The sequence below is a fragment of the Alternaria alternata genome (genome assembly GCF_001642055.1).
Source record: "Alternaria alternata strain SRC1lrK2f unplaced genomic scaffold CC77scaffold_43, whole genome shotgun sequence".
Classification (NCBI taxonomy): Eukaryota; Fungi; Ascomycota; class Dothideomycetes; order Pleosporales; family Pleosporaceae; genus Alternaria; species Alternaria alternata.
The window spans coordinates 1-12,229 of NW_017306232.1; the positions used below are offsets into that span (position 1 = coordinate 1).

General features: G+C 46.1%; 4 protein-coding genes across 4 annotated transcripts; all 4 read right to left on the bottom strand.

Moving 5' to 3' along the window:
• Nucleotides 1–2: 2 nt before the first annotated feature.
• On the bottom strand, nucleotides 3–308 carry CC77DRAFT_922569 (hypothetical protein; the record flags this gene model as incomplete). The annotated part of the gene is made up of 1 exon (XM_018533738.1): nucleotides 3–308. A coding segment is annotated over one exon (306 nt), but the record flags the coding sequence as incomplete, so codon positions are not given.
• Nucleotides 309–6,696: 6,388 nt separating this feature from the next.
• On the bottom strand, nucleotides 6,697–7,656 carry CC77DRAFT_1100751 (hypothetical protein; the record flags this gene model as incomplete). The annotated part of the gene is made up of 2 exons (XM_018530085.1): nucleotides 7,105–7,656; nucleotides 6,697–6,735 (listed from the first exon to the last, which is right to left on the bottom strand). The coding sequence occupies exons 1-2, from the start codon at nucleotides 7,234–7,236 to the stop codon at nucleotides 6,697–6,699; spliced, it is 171 nt and encodes a 56-aa protein (XP_018378838.1). The 5' UTR covers nucleotides 7,237–7,656.
• Nucleotides 7,657–8,538: 882 nt separating this feature from the next.
• On the bottom strand, nucleotides 8,539–10,675 carry CC77DRAFT_1045339 (cytochrome P450 monooxygenase-like protein; the record flags this gene model as incomplete). Its single annotated transcript, XM_018527392.1, has 5 exons — nucleotides 8,539–8,890; nucleotides 9,004–9,823; nucleotides 9,882–10,087; nucleotides 10,141–10,433; nucleotides 10,586–10,675. 5 exons carry the CDS (start codon nucleotides 10,673–10,675, stop codon nucleotides 8,728–8,730), a joined length of 1,572 nt encoding a protein of 523 aa, XP_018378839.1. The 3' UTR covers nucleotides 8,539–8,727.
• Nucleotides 10,676–11,068: 393 nt separating this feature from the next.
• On the bottom strand, nucleotides 11,069–11,840 carry CC77DRAFT_1014816 (hypothetical protein; the record flags this gene model as incomplete). Its single annotated transcript, XM_018523916.1, has 2 exons — nucleotides 11,069–11,619; nucleotides 11,792–11,840. 2 exons carry the CDS (start codon nucleotides 11,838–11,840, stop codon nucleotides 11,069–11,071), a joined length of 600 nt encoding a protein of 199 aa, XP_018378840.1.
• Nucleotides 11,841–12,229: the final 389 nt, after the last annotated feature.

Below are 12,229 nucleotides of genomic sequence, written 5' to 3' on the forward strand. Positions count from 1 at the left end.
ACTGCGGGAAGTAGTTTGGCTGCCCCAAGCACTCGTGTGCAGTACACCACACCTGCTAGCATATATGAGTAATTCTTCGCAGTCCGGAACCGTCTTATCTCGGGGTCTATGCCTAACACAGCAAGAAAATGTATCAGACCGCTGCTATAGATTAAGCCGCGGGTCCCTGTAAGTATGAATGAACTCAGCGAGTCTAGCAATGCCGCCATCTGCACCCCTCGATCGCCGTCGTCCAAAGCAAACCACAGTGATCCTGCCAGTATTCTCTGGTCGTCCTTCCACGGGAACAACTCACGGGCGTCTTTCATCAGATCGGCCGCTTTCACTCTGCGCGGCTTACGCTGCGGTACAACGCTGCCATCGCTCTCACCCTCGTCCTCCAACTCATCCCCAGAAGCGTTACTCTCGCAGCTGCTTGATGCCCTGCTGCTGTCTTCTTCTTCTCGAGTTTCGTCTTCGATGACGCGGAGATAGTAGCACACAAACCTAACCATGTAGCTTGCATACCTCGCCTGACTCTCCGGGTTCTGCAGCCGTGCCAACGGTCGCGGGTCAACCTCGTGCTGCTTTGCGCTGCGAAGCCAACAGCGTAGTTCTCGCGGAATTGTTGCAAGATTCTTAACACAGTTTTTAATAAGCTGCTCTGTAAGTTTCGCGGCAAGCTGCAGCTTTAGTTCGTTTTTATTAGGTAGCTAGACTTGATGTGCTAGATGCACTAGATTGCGGTCCTTGAAATGCTCTGGCCATTGCGTGCGCTTAAACCAGAGCGTCTTATTAGTCTTTGCTGTCTCTCCTACGACTTGTTCTGCGTCTTTAAGTTGCTTTCGGACTTGTTTGTAGTTATTAAGTTGTTGCTTATTAACGCTTTGTTGCTGCCTACTTCCGCGACTAATCTCGGCATCTACATTAACGACAAAATATTTGCGCAGCCCTCTACTGTTGAAAAACGTCTGAACTTTAACTAAAGTAAATAGACTACTCTTGTTACTAATCCACGGAAGCTCGTGTGTTTTTTTATAGTGCTTCCGCATTTTGTCGCTGCTTATAGTAATGTAACTGCATGCTGTACACCTAAGACTATCTAACAGCGCCTCTAGCTCTTGTATTGCTTTCGCTAGCTGCCTAGGAAGTTAAATTGTGCTCGGCTCTGCTGTAGAAAATTAATTGAAATATTAAACAACCTCTTATCGCTATTGTACGGGCGTCTTGTGCTGTTCTTGTAGATGCCTGTTAAGATTTAAGACGCCTGTGCAGTGCTGCCTACACATAAGCACTTTATATTGCCTAAGAAAGCAAAATACATTATCGCAATTCTCCTTTGTAACAATCTTTAGCTAGTGCTGCACGTCTGTAGCGCGCGCGTTGCTGCTGTCGTGCTGCTCAATAGGCGCTCGACTGTTCTATGTAGGGTTCTCTATTGTTGCGCAACCCTAAGAACGCAACCTTAATAACAATAAACTCTAGCTGTACATAGTAAAACTCTAGTAGCAGGTTGTGCATGCGCTTTTAAGTTAACTTTGTATAACACAGTTTTTAATAATAATAAAAAAATGTTGTAGAGCAGCTGTGTTAGGGTACGCGGGGCATCCCTTAAATATTCGCCTAATTTAGTTTTCTACCCTAACGCTAAGCGGGTTCTAGCGCAGGGAAGGGCTGTCCCGTCGTATTATATTGGTTAGGGCTGTCCTGTTGTATTATATTGGTTAGGTTCTCTAGGTCCTTTTTTAATTCCTTTCTTCCTCCCTTCTTAAACTTAGTAATCTTAGCTATTCTTTCTCTTTTTCTACTTCTTTCTTCTTCTGTTAATATCTTGCTAACTAGGGTAGCTATCGATAAACCGGGCGCAGATCTGAAATCGTGGCGCAATTCTGCACTAGAAAGTGTGGCTAGAGATCCTCTGCAGTGGCTGTGCGCTGTGCAGTCACGTAAGGAACATCAAAACTTTACCTCTACCTTTCTACGCAGATATCTTAACAACGAGAGCAGGTATCGATAAACTAAGTGAAGATTTGAAATGCTGGCGTAAATCTGCACAGAATAGCTTCTTTCAATTTTCTCTAGCTAGCTCTCTGGTGTAGCTAGCTAACCGCGATCCTACTACCGCGATCCTACGCCTCGCTTCTTATCGCATTCTTATCGCTACTAACAAAACAGCGCGATTGTAGTGTAATTGCGCACATCCTCTAGGGTAGAGTATCTTAAGCCTCTTCCTAGACAGTTAGTTAGTTACCTATACTTAAGCCTAGGCAGCTAACTGCAACCTTTATAGTAAAGGTAGTATAGAACTTACTAATGTCTTAAAATAGGACGCCTAAGAAGAAGCTAAGCTAAGAAACGCCCTACAAAAGTTAGTTAACGGCTGCCTAGTCTGCTAGCTAAGAGGCTCTCTAACTTAGCTAGATTACTTACACTTACATTGCAAATAGTGTACAACTATTAAGCAAGGCCTAAGCGTAGAGACCTGCAACTATATTAGAGCCTGCAAGCTTTAGTAGGATTAAGGGAAATAGGGGGTTTAGAATACACACACCTGCTAGAGATGCGGTATAAGCTAGCACTTCTGCGCTACTAGGCAGGACAAGGCTAGGCTCTATTAGTAGCTAGGGGTGATAATTCCTGTTCTTGTTAGCGCGGCCTACTATTTAACAATACTAGAGGAAACCCTACATAAAAAGCTAGGGTTTCTAAGATTTAACAGCGTTACGAACCTAGAGGAAATGCTAACTAGAAATTTCTACTAGCTTGCACAAAAGCACGGCTGTTGAAAATAGGGTTATGTTGTAAGCAACGCTATAGTTGTCTTAGCGGCTGTCCTAACCTAGTCTAACGTACAGGAGGAGATTAGTTGTTTGCTACGCCGCGATAGTGTTAGTTTACATGCAGTGTCACTAGCTACCTGCTAGCCAAGCAGCGAATAGGTGTTGTCTTAGCGGGTGCTATTCGTTGTTGTTTTGACAGGGGCGTCCTGTTGAATGTTAGAGTGAGAATGCAGTGTTTATAGCCACTTACTAGTCAAACAGCAAATAGGTGTTGTCTTGGCAAGGGGTTTGAAGCCCTCTACAACATCTATACTGCCGAAGGTTGTGAAATAATAGGCCGCTCTAATCGCAGAATATACCCGCCCAGCAATAATTATACTGCTTTGCGGAGTAGCGCCCCTTGCTCGCGCACAACCTAAACTGCTAACTACTTAACTGCATAACTAATATAATCCGCTTTGATAGGCCATAGGGTTAGATTTGCTCCATTTCCTCTGCTCTGCCGAAGCATCACAGAGGTCGGAGGGTCCCTAAGACAGGGTCTCCACAAGAAACTGAGATTTTCGACTACATATGCATGACGCTTCGCGAGTACCCCTAAAGGTACAGAAAGCAGGATACAATCGCCAGCTGGGTTTCCCCGAGAGCACAGTTAGATGCACGTCTAACCAGCCCTACTAACTGTTGATTGTAGATACTAATATAGAATTAAATTGCAAGGGGGTTTTAGGGACGAGGGAACATAACATCCAGCACCCTGTGACAAGCCACAGGGTGCCTTAGTACGAAGAACAAGTGGTGAATATTACTCACTTAACCCGAAGGAAGAAGGTAATTAGGACGGGACGGAACGGGACGGGACGGGACGTAGTCAAAACTATATTACCGATTCGGCTAAGATAATCTTTTTGTCAGAAGACCAATATTGCTAACTTGGCTGGGGCTAGAACCACGTTCGCACGGCGTTGGACAAACCAACAGTGCAACTCCACAACATTTCCTCCCAGCCTCTCAGAGACCAGTCGTGTGCGAGAGTGTGGCCTAGCAGTATTTTACTAAAGTAAAATGCTAATCATCTTTTAGGAGGGTTTTTGGGGAACGCCTACGCATCTCGTCGCACCAACCCCGGTTTACCGACTACTATTTTGCAGTAGAGCCTTGGCTGTAGCTTATTCATTCCCTAATCTGCCCTCTTTAAGTTGATACCCTGCCTGGAACCGCAAGTATTTAATTGGTGTTACCCGCTGAAATACCAAAAATCTGTTCAATAATATTCTCCGCAGTACCGCCTTCCTTGGATGGGGTAGCCGTTTCCCAGGCTGCCTCTCTGGAATTGAACCTTAATTCCCCGTTACCCGTTGAAACCATGGTAAGCCAATACCTTACCATCGAAAGTTGATAGGGCAGAAATTTGAATGAACCGTCGCCAGCGCAAGGCTATGCGATCTGTAAAAATTTGAATGAACCACCCAAAAGCCCCGAAGGGCATTGGGCTTTTATCTAATAAATGCATCCCTTCCGAAGTCGGGGTTTTCAGCATGTATCAGCTCTAGAGTTACCACGGATATCTAAGCGGTAAGGTATTTTCAAATAAACGATAACTGATTTAATGAGCCATTCGCAGTTTCACGGTATGATTTGCCCGCACTAGGATGCGCATCACCGCATAACCCTAGGCGTGCACCGCCCGAATCCCCCCTAGGGGGTTTCAACGCGGTATGAATTGCGTAATCTCGAAGACAAGCATACGAGTTCCCCAGTCATTTCCTCTGGTGTAGCGAGAAAGGCGTTTCCCCCGATGCAAGCATAACTAGAATTAATTCCTGAGGGGAGAGGTTACTCGAAAGCTCACGCACACGAAGCGCGGATAGCTAGATTTTACCCCCCCCCCCCTTAAGATTGCGCCTTACTTCCTTGACCGGTAGTAAGGACCTTTTCAGTTGTTCAGATAAGCAAGGACCACGCCTCCCGACTAACATCGACCCCGAGGTCTTGCGGCCTCTTCAAACGGGTACTCTGCGGGAATTACGCGTATAAATAAGCTTTCACCAGTCGCCTGCAAAATCTGAGACAGTCGCCGAGCCCCGGGTAACGCGCTGGCCAGAGTTGACGTTGCTGCAACCGCTACCCCACCCCGGAAACAAGGCTTGCAAGTATGATACCAATTTTAAATGATGCAGTCAAGACTACGTTGAAGGTTTGAGCAGTCGAAGACACTCAAGTCCCCTAGACTGCCAACCAGACCTCTCTACCAAACACTGGGAGATAGAGAGTTAAACGTCTAGAGTTACCGCGACGTCGATCTGGCTGGGAGGGCATTGCGCGCACCTCTGGATTGCTTCCTTCTTGCAGCTTGACCACTGTCCCCCGAGAGGTCACGTTTTTGCAGGAGGTGTCTGAATTCTCCAGGTAGCCCGGTTGCCCAGGCACCCAACGTTTGTAGGCGCCCCAACGTATCGAGGCACCCAACTGCTGTTGGCGCCCACCCATGAGGTGAGCGCCCGCCTTCTACTACTCCGTCCATTTCGCCATCCCCACCGCCCCGGATCGAGAGCCTACCCCTCACATCAACCTACTCTTGGCAAGCCGAGATGCGGTGGTCTCAACTGCCCGTTGGCGCAGGTCGATATTTGGGTTCCCTCTTATGTAGTGTAGGAACACCGTTCGGCTCGAGATTCGCGTCGCGGGGTTAAGGTGGCGGAAAACAGCTCGGAGGTGCGGTTTTTTGTATAGGAAACCGTGTAGACATGCGCAGCCCCATACAAACCATAAAGCGATTCCGCAAAATATAGAGTCTAGTAGTTTGCGTTAGGTATACTGGTTTCTAGCATGGACTGGCTCATACAAGCTGTATACCGATCGATATCGCAAAGTCGGTGAGTCTAGTAGTTTGCGCAAGGTCTAGTAGTTTGCGCAAGAGTCTAGTATTTTACAACGTTATATGTTGATATCTTTGTGAGTAGAGTAGCTATCAACAAACCAAGTACAGATTTGAAATCGTGGCGTAATTCTGTATCAAATTGTGTGGCTAGAGCGCTGCAATAGTGGCTGTGCAGCGTGCAGTCACGTGAGGAACATCAAAACTTCACCTCTACCTTTGAACGCAGATATCTCAGCAACGAGAGCAGCTATTAACAAATCGAGTCAAGATTTGAAATCCTCGCGTAATTCTGCACAAAATGGCTTCTTTAGATTTTCTTTAACTAGCGCTGTTGCTAGAATAGCTAGCCTCGATCCTACTACCTCGATCCCACTCCTCGTTTCTTATCGCTCTCTTATCGCTACTAACAAAACCGCTCGATCCTACTAGGATCGAGCACATCCTCTCAGGTAGGATAGGCATCTTTGCATTAATGCTAAAGAGTAGTATACTACACGCTTTTGTAGAGCGTAGACCTATACACTACCTAGAAGATTAGATCTAAATAGTTACAACATGTAACGAGAACATACAAGAAACCTACAATACTATTAAACCTCTGTTCTTAAAATATATAGAGGAATAAGCACCCCTAGAGCAGCTATTTCTTAAAGTAGTAGAAGAAGAAGATATAGATAATTAGTCGTTTGTTGCACTGCTTAAACCTATAGAGGATAGAGACAGGTCCTTCTAAAATCTTACAGACGAATATAAGATTCCTAACTTAGACAACGAAAGTTGTTAGTACAAAGTTTCTATAAGGCGTAACTGTAGGCAATAGTGCTTGCTTCACGTTACTAAGGATAGTAGGAGATAGCTTGTATATTCAGACTACAGGTGTAGGTTGTAAAGAGAATAATCCTTGCCTCTCTCTATAGAGCGAGGCGCGCCTTATAAGCAGGTTTAGCGCGTACTCTGTTCCTTCAAGGGACGTGTGCCTCAAGTCCTCGTTACAGTTTCTAAATACAATACATTATCTATACAGGTTACTAGGTACCTCTAGCTACGCTTACAATCCTAATCTTTCTTTGCCTGCTTACGCTCTGCTAGATAGATCTAGCTAGGTTGTTAGAAGTAAAGGAGTTGTACAGCTAGATCTACCTAGAACCTTAAAGTGTAGAGAGAAAAAGGAAATTTTCTAAAAACAAATAAGATTCTATAAATTTGTAGAAAAATAGTTTAGGATTACATGTAGAGGTAAATAGAACTTCTGTAACAGACTGCTATAACCCTTTATGCTAGGAATTCTGCTGTTAGATTCTGCTATTAGAATTCTGCTGTCGGATTTTGCTGTTAGATATTGGATTCTGCTGTCGGATTCTGCTGTCAGATTTTTTACGCACGGGCCAATTTTCAGAGGATTTGACAGCGAAATCCTCGATCCTAATATACTTAGTCCTTCTCTCTTTAGCCGCTGCTCGGAACGTTCGCCGGTCGGCTGCCGTCAGCATCAGAGAAGTCATCGTCGTTCTCTTCCTCTTCCTCTTCTTCCAAGCTATCCTCTTCGCCCTCGTCATCTTCGTCGCTGCATTCATTGCCGCCTTCCTGCGCCGCCATCCTTGCCTCTGCGTCAGCTACGAAGCGCAAAGCGTAGCAGACGAATTTGACTATATAGCCAGCGTAGCGAGCCTGACTCTCTAGGTTCTGCAATCGAGCTATAGGCTGCTAATCGATCTCCTGCCGCTTTGCGCTCCTTAGCTACTGCCTCGTCTCTCGCGTAAGCGTCGACAGCCCCTTAACGCTTCTCTCTACTAGCAGCTCTGTTAGCTTTGCTGCCCGCCGCAGCTTCTCCTCGCCTTAATTAGGCAGCCGGGTCTAATGCGCAAGATGCATTAGATTGCGGTTAGCAAAGTGCTCTAGCTAGCCTGTCCGCTTAAACTAGCTAGTTTTATCTATCTTTGCGACATTAGCGTCTATAACCTGCGCCTTCTCTTTATATGCATGTTTTGTTAGCTTCTATTCTGCTAACCGCCTCCTAACAACGTCTGTTGTCTCGTAGAGATTAGACAGTGCGCAACTGTTGTCTGCTACCTTAATAATAAAGTATTGCTAGAGCCCGCTAGTTTAGAAGAACGTTTGCGCCTTAACCTTCTTACAGAGTGCAACGTCTTTACTGCTCTAAGCTGTCTAGTATACGTTATTGCAGTACTTCTGTATTCTAATCTTGTTTGCAGTACAGAAGCTGCAGTTGCTAGTAATCCTGCATTGATAGACGTCTAACGGCTCGCCTAGCTGCTTAATTAGCGGCCTTAACAGCGCAGGCAGCTTAACATCTTACAGTGCGGCGATCTGCTATTGCTAGTAGTGCTCTACGACGAATTTCCTCTTTTTGCTTGCTACGCTGTGCTAGTCGTGCAGGTGTACATTAACATTCTGTATACCTATAGCGTGCTCCTTGCAGACTAGCACCTAATAGCGCTAGAGATGTAACAGGCTGAACGCCCTTTAGATAGCTCCTCAATAGAATCTCGGTCTACCTACAGAATCTGGGTGCTACCCCGAGCACCCGGATTCTATCGGCCTGATTGTTACTTAGGCAACTAGCATTGTATATAGATAGCTGCGTAGCTTAGGAGCTTAGTTCCCTATCGAATACAACCTCTTGTATACCTTGCAATTGCTCTACGGAGCGCAGCCCCTTACAAGAGATAGCAGAAGCGCTCTTGCATATTATTAATTGTTATCTTGCGTGCACGCAGTCGCTTGCGGTGCTGCGTTGCAGTTAACGTTGCGGGTAGCTGTGCGTTCTAGCAGAACTCTATGCTTAGTAAGTTAACTCTAAGATAACCCTAAGTACTTCCTATAGTAGGCCCGATTTCATCGCGTAACCCTAATGCTATACCTATTTTGACGATGATTGGGGGTTAAAGACACGATGTTCGCCCCCTATAACAGGCCCGATTTGATCGCGCAACCCTAACGCTATACCCGTTTCGACGATGATCGGGCCCTAGCATCCGCGTCCTATAGGTTAGGGTAGGATCAAGGGCATCCTCTCGGGTAGTATTCACCGTGCATGTAGACTAATTCGCTCCGTTGCAAAACGCCTTATAGTCGCTTTACAGGCTTCACCTTCAGTATCAGAGCAGCCTTGTCCCACAGCGCGAAAACCTTCTGCTCACCCATCCAATCTCGCTCTTTGTCCAAGAGTTCTAGGTCGAAAGCGAAAAGGACTTTAGAGAGGATAAGACGCATTTCCGCATATGCTAGACTAATAGAACCATAACGTTAGCCTAAGATTTCTTTCCTCTTCCTTTAGAAAGCAAGCAAGTGAAGAAAGGACCATTTTAAGACACGAAATGAAGAGAGAAAGAATATACGTACTTTTTACCCAAACAGTTCCTCGGTCCAAAGCTAAAAGGATTCAGTGCTCTCTTGTTATCATCTTTGTATCGTTCGTCACCCAGCCAGCGTTCCGGCACAAAGAGCTCTGGGTCCTTGTAGTTGCGCTCAGAGTGGTTCATGGCGTGCTGGGAACAGTATACCGAGGTGCCTCCAGCGATGTAGTAGCCTGAGATACGGTCACCGCCCGCTGGTACCACGCGAGGGAAGCCCGTGGGAACAGGTGGGTAGTATCTTAGGGTTTCCTGGAAGACAGCTATAAGGTATTCCAGTTTGTTGACTTCCTCCATAGTGATTTGATCGGCGCAAGAAAAGCGAGAACGGATTTCAGCGATGGCTTTGGTATATGTGGAGGGGTTACTAAGGAGGAGGTAGGTGGCGCCTGATAAGGTGGTAGCAGTAGTCTCACTGCCCGCAATCAGGAAGCCAACTGCATTGTTGTCCATTTCCTCTCTAGTCAATCTTGTCGTATCTTTTTCTTGGTTCTTTATTATATGGGTGAAGAAGTCTGCTCTTTCTCCTTCCTTCTCATGTTCAACCTTCAATAGCCGCTTGCTCACAAGGTCGTGGGCGCGCTGGGAAAACTCTATTCGTGAGCGTATGGGGTTTGGACTTTTCTGGAAAATGCTACACAAGGCGTCGATGTGCTTGAAGATGAAGTGCTTATTCCTAGCAGCATGAAAAGCGAACGCCATGATGGACCTGTAGGTTATGGAGATCCAGTCATGCTTAACAGAGTCGCGCAGACAGTAGAGCGGTTCGCCGAAGATGAGGTCGGATATGACGTCAAAGGTTGTATAGTCTATCGCATATATAATCAGTCCGAGTCTGTAGTGCAGAATATTGCAGGGTTCACTAACTGTACCATGTCATGATGTCGACGCTTTCATCTTTAGCGGCGTGTTCGCCCAGACGTTGGACGAGAAGATCAACGTAAGACTGTATGAGACTTTCTTGTCCTCGCAAGGCTTTGTCGCTGAAAGCATGAGAGAGGTTGCGTCGCATTCGCGAATGTCCTGCTTCATCGGCTATGAGAACCGAGCTATCACCGTTGCCAGGTGCAATGCTATTCTCTGATTAATAACTTTCTGCTTGCGTCTCCGGAAAGACCCAACTTACAACCATTTCTTGTCCTTAAGGTAATGTCCGATGCTCTTGTTCTTGCCTGTTCGGAAGCCGTAGATGTCTTGCCACGCAGTCTCCCCTGAGATGAAACTAACTTCAGTCGGTGCCAAACGAACTACATCACCGTACTTGTCGTGTGACTTTTTGACCCATCTGACGATACTGCCATCGCGCATATGTAGGGCGTAAGGGATGCCACATGCGCGTGCGAAAAAAGGACCAGGGATGTGTTTAAGAGGATGGAAGAAGATATTGTATACAACTGAATAGATAGCAAAGAAAGTGGCCTAGTCGATGTTAGCTAATGTGCAATGTCTAATTTCGATTTATATCGTGTTCTAAAGATTGACATGTTCGCTGATATTGAAGTATTCAAAAGACCCCTAAAGAAAAAGCCTAGACAAGAAAATGGTGCGAAGAAATTTTAATTTGTACTTACCAAGACTGAGAACACTTCAAGTGGAAAGACAGCGCCTTTGAAGCTGAAAAGCTTGGAGTCAGCGGGTAGTGTGTTCGCCAAGAACGTCATAGTGGAGTTAGAGAATGATCGCAACTTGAACTGAGGTGTTCCAATCCTATGTATTTGTCGAGGATAGGCTTGACTTGAAGACCTTATATAGCAACGAAGCCGGCTGACCCACCAGCCAGCAGACTTGTCAAAGCACCATCGCATACATTACGGATGGTCGTCTTGGATCAAGCCCGTGGTCCATCGGAGGGTCGGCTAGTGCGCGGCTTATCGATATTCAGGCATTGCTTATTTCAGTGATCAGCTAGCACGGATCAATTTATGATCTGCACATCTAGTCGCCCTTCGTAAAGGGCGCAACCGTCATCCGAGGCGTAGTCAACTCTACGCTTGCCCCGTCTCTTCGGCCTACTCGCTCTATTCGCTTTATCGCTTCGCGAACTCGCTCCTAGGTCAATCCCGACCATGGATGTTGAGTGTGTATCTCCCACAGAAATTCGTAGAAAGTACCCATGCAATACGATAGAAGTAAGGTTCAATGTATAGGTTGTGATGTCTTATCGCACAGCCAGACTGTGATGGTGGTGACGTAGTGAGGTTGGTGCTTTGCTGACGTTCGTGGTGGCGGAGCAACCTTGCGAGAAGGTCGGACGTGCTGTGAATAAAGCGGAGGACGGCGCGATACAACAAGAAGTCGTTAGAAAAGAAAACCTCCTCAATTTTCGCAAAAAATTGAAGGGATAACGACCCACAGTTGGCCGTCTTTCTATATGCCGTGGTCGGACAGATGAAACCCCGAACACGAATTGAAGGGTCAGCCTTGGCACGGAAACGGGTAGCAGCTGATCGCGCCCGGATGATGCCCCGATCAATGTTTGCGACATGTGAGCGGCGACGCTGGGCTTTATCTTGTGAAGGACGCTGGTGATGCCTTGTCATCACGAGAATTATGTCTGGGATGCCTGAAAGATGGGGGTTCTTCACACTGATTATTCGCTTCGAACCTGTGGATCACAAGATCACTTGCTCGACACGGATGACTGTCAGTAGGACAGTATGTTTGCTCCGTACTAGATTCATCGCTGAGTCATTGTCGCATCTATAAACTCATGAAGAGTACACATGCGATCTCATATATCGCGAACTTGAAAGATTTACTTCCTCCAGATATCTTACAGGTCCATCCACCTATCTCAAGGCGCATCAAGGATACATAGGTCCACATGTCAAAACATGTCTCCTCGCTAGGACCAATATCTAAGAACTACTCAGCCCAAACTTTGTAACAATAACCGACAATCAACCAAACAGCCAGTCGCGTTGCTCTTGCGGTACAGTCTCGGCGTTTACTGCGACATATACCGGCTACACCAATAATCTTCCATCCAAACGATTGTAATAAGCTAACGGACTAGGTTTCGAGTCACCTAGGGTTTCAACTTAGTAACCCGAAATAAGCTGTCTATATAGGAATCGTGTTTATTCTCTTAACAGAGTTACAATTGTCACTCTGTATACATAGACTAAAGCGTTCAAGCTACTATTTTAGCTACTACTCTTTCTACAGCCTATTCCTTAGTTTTACTCTCTTATTGTGCCTTAAGAAGCCGTAAG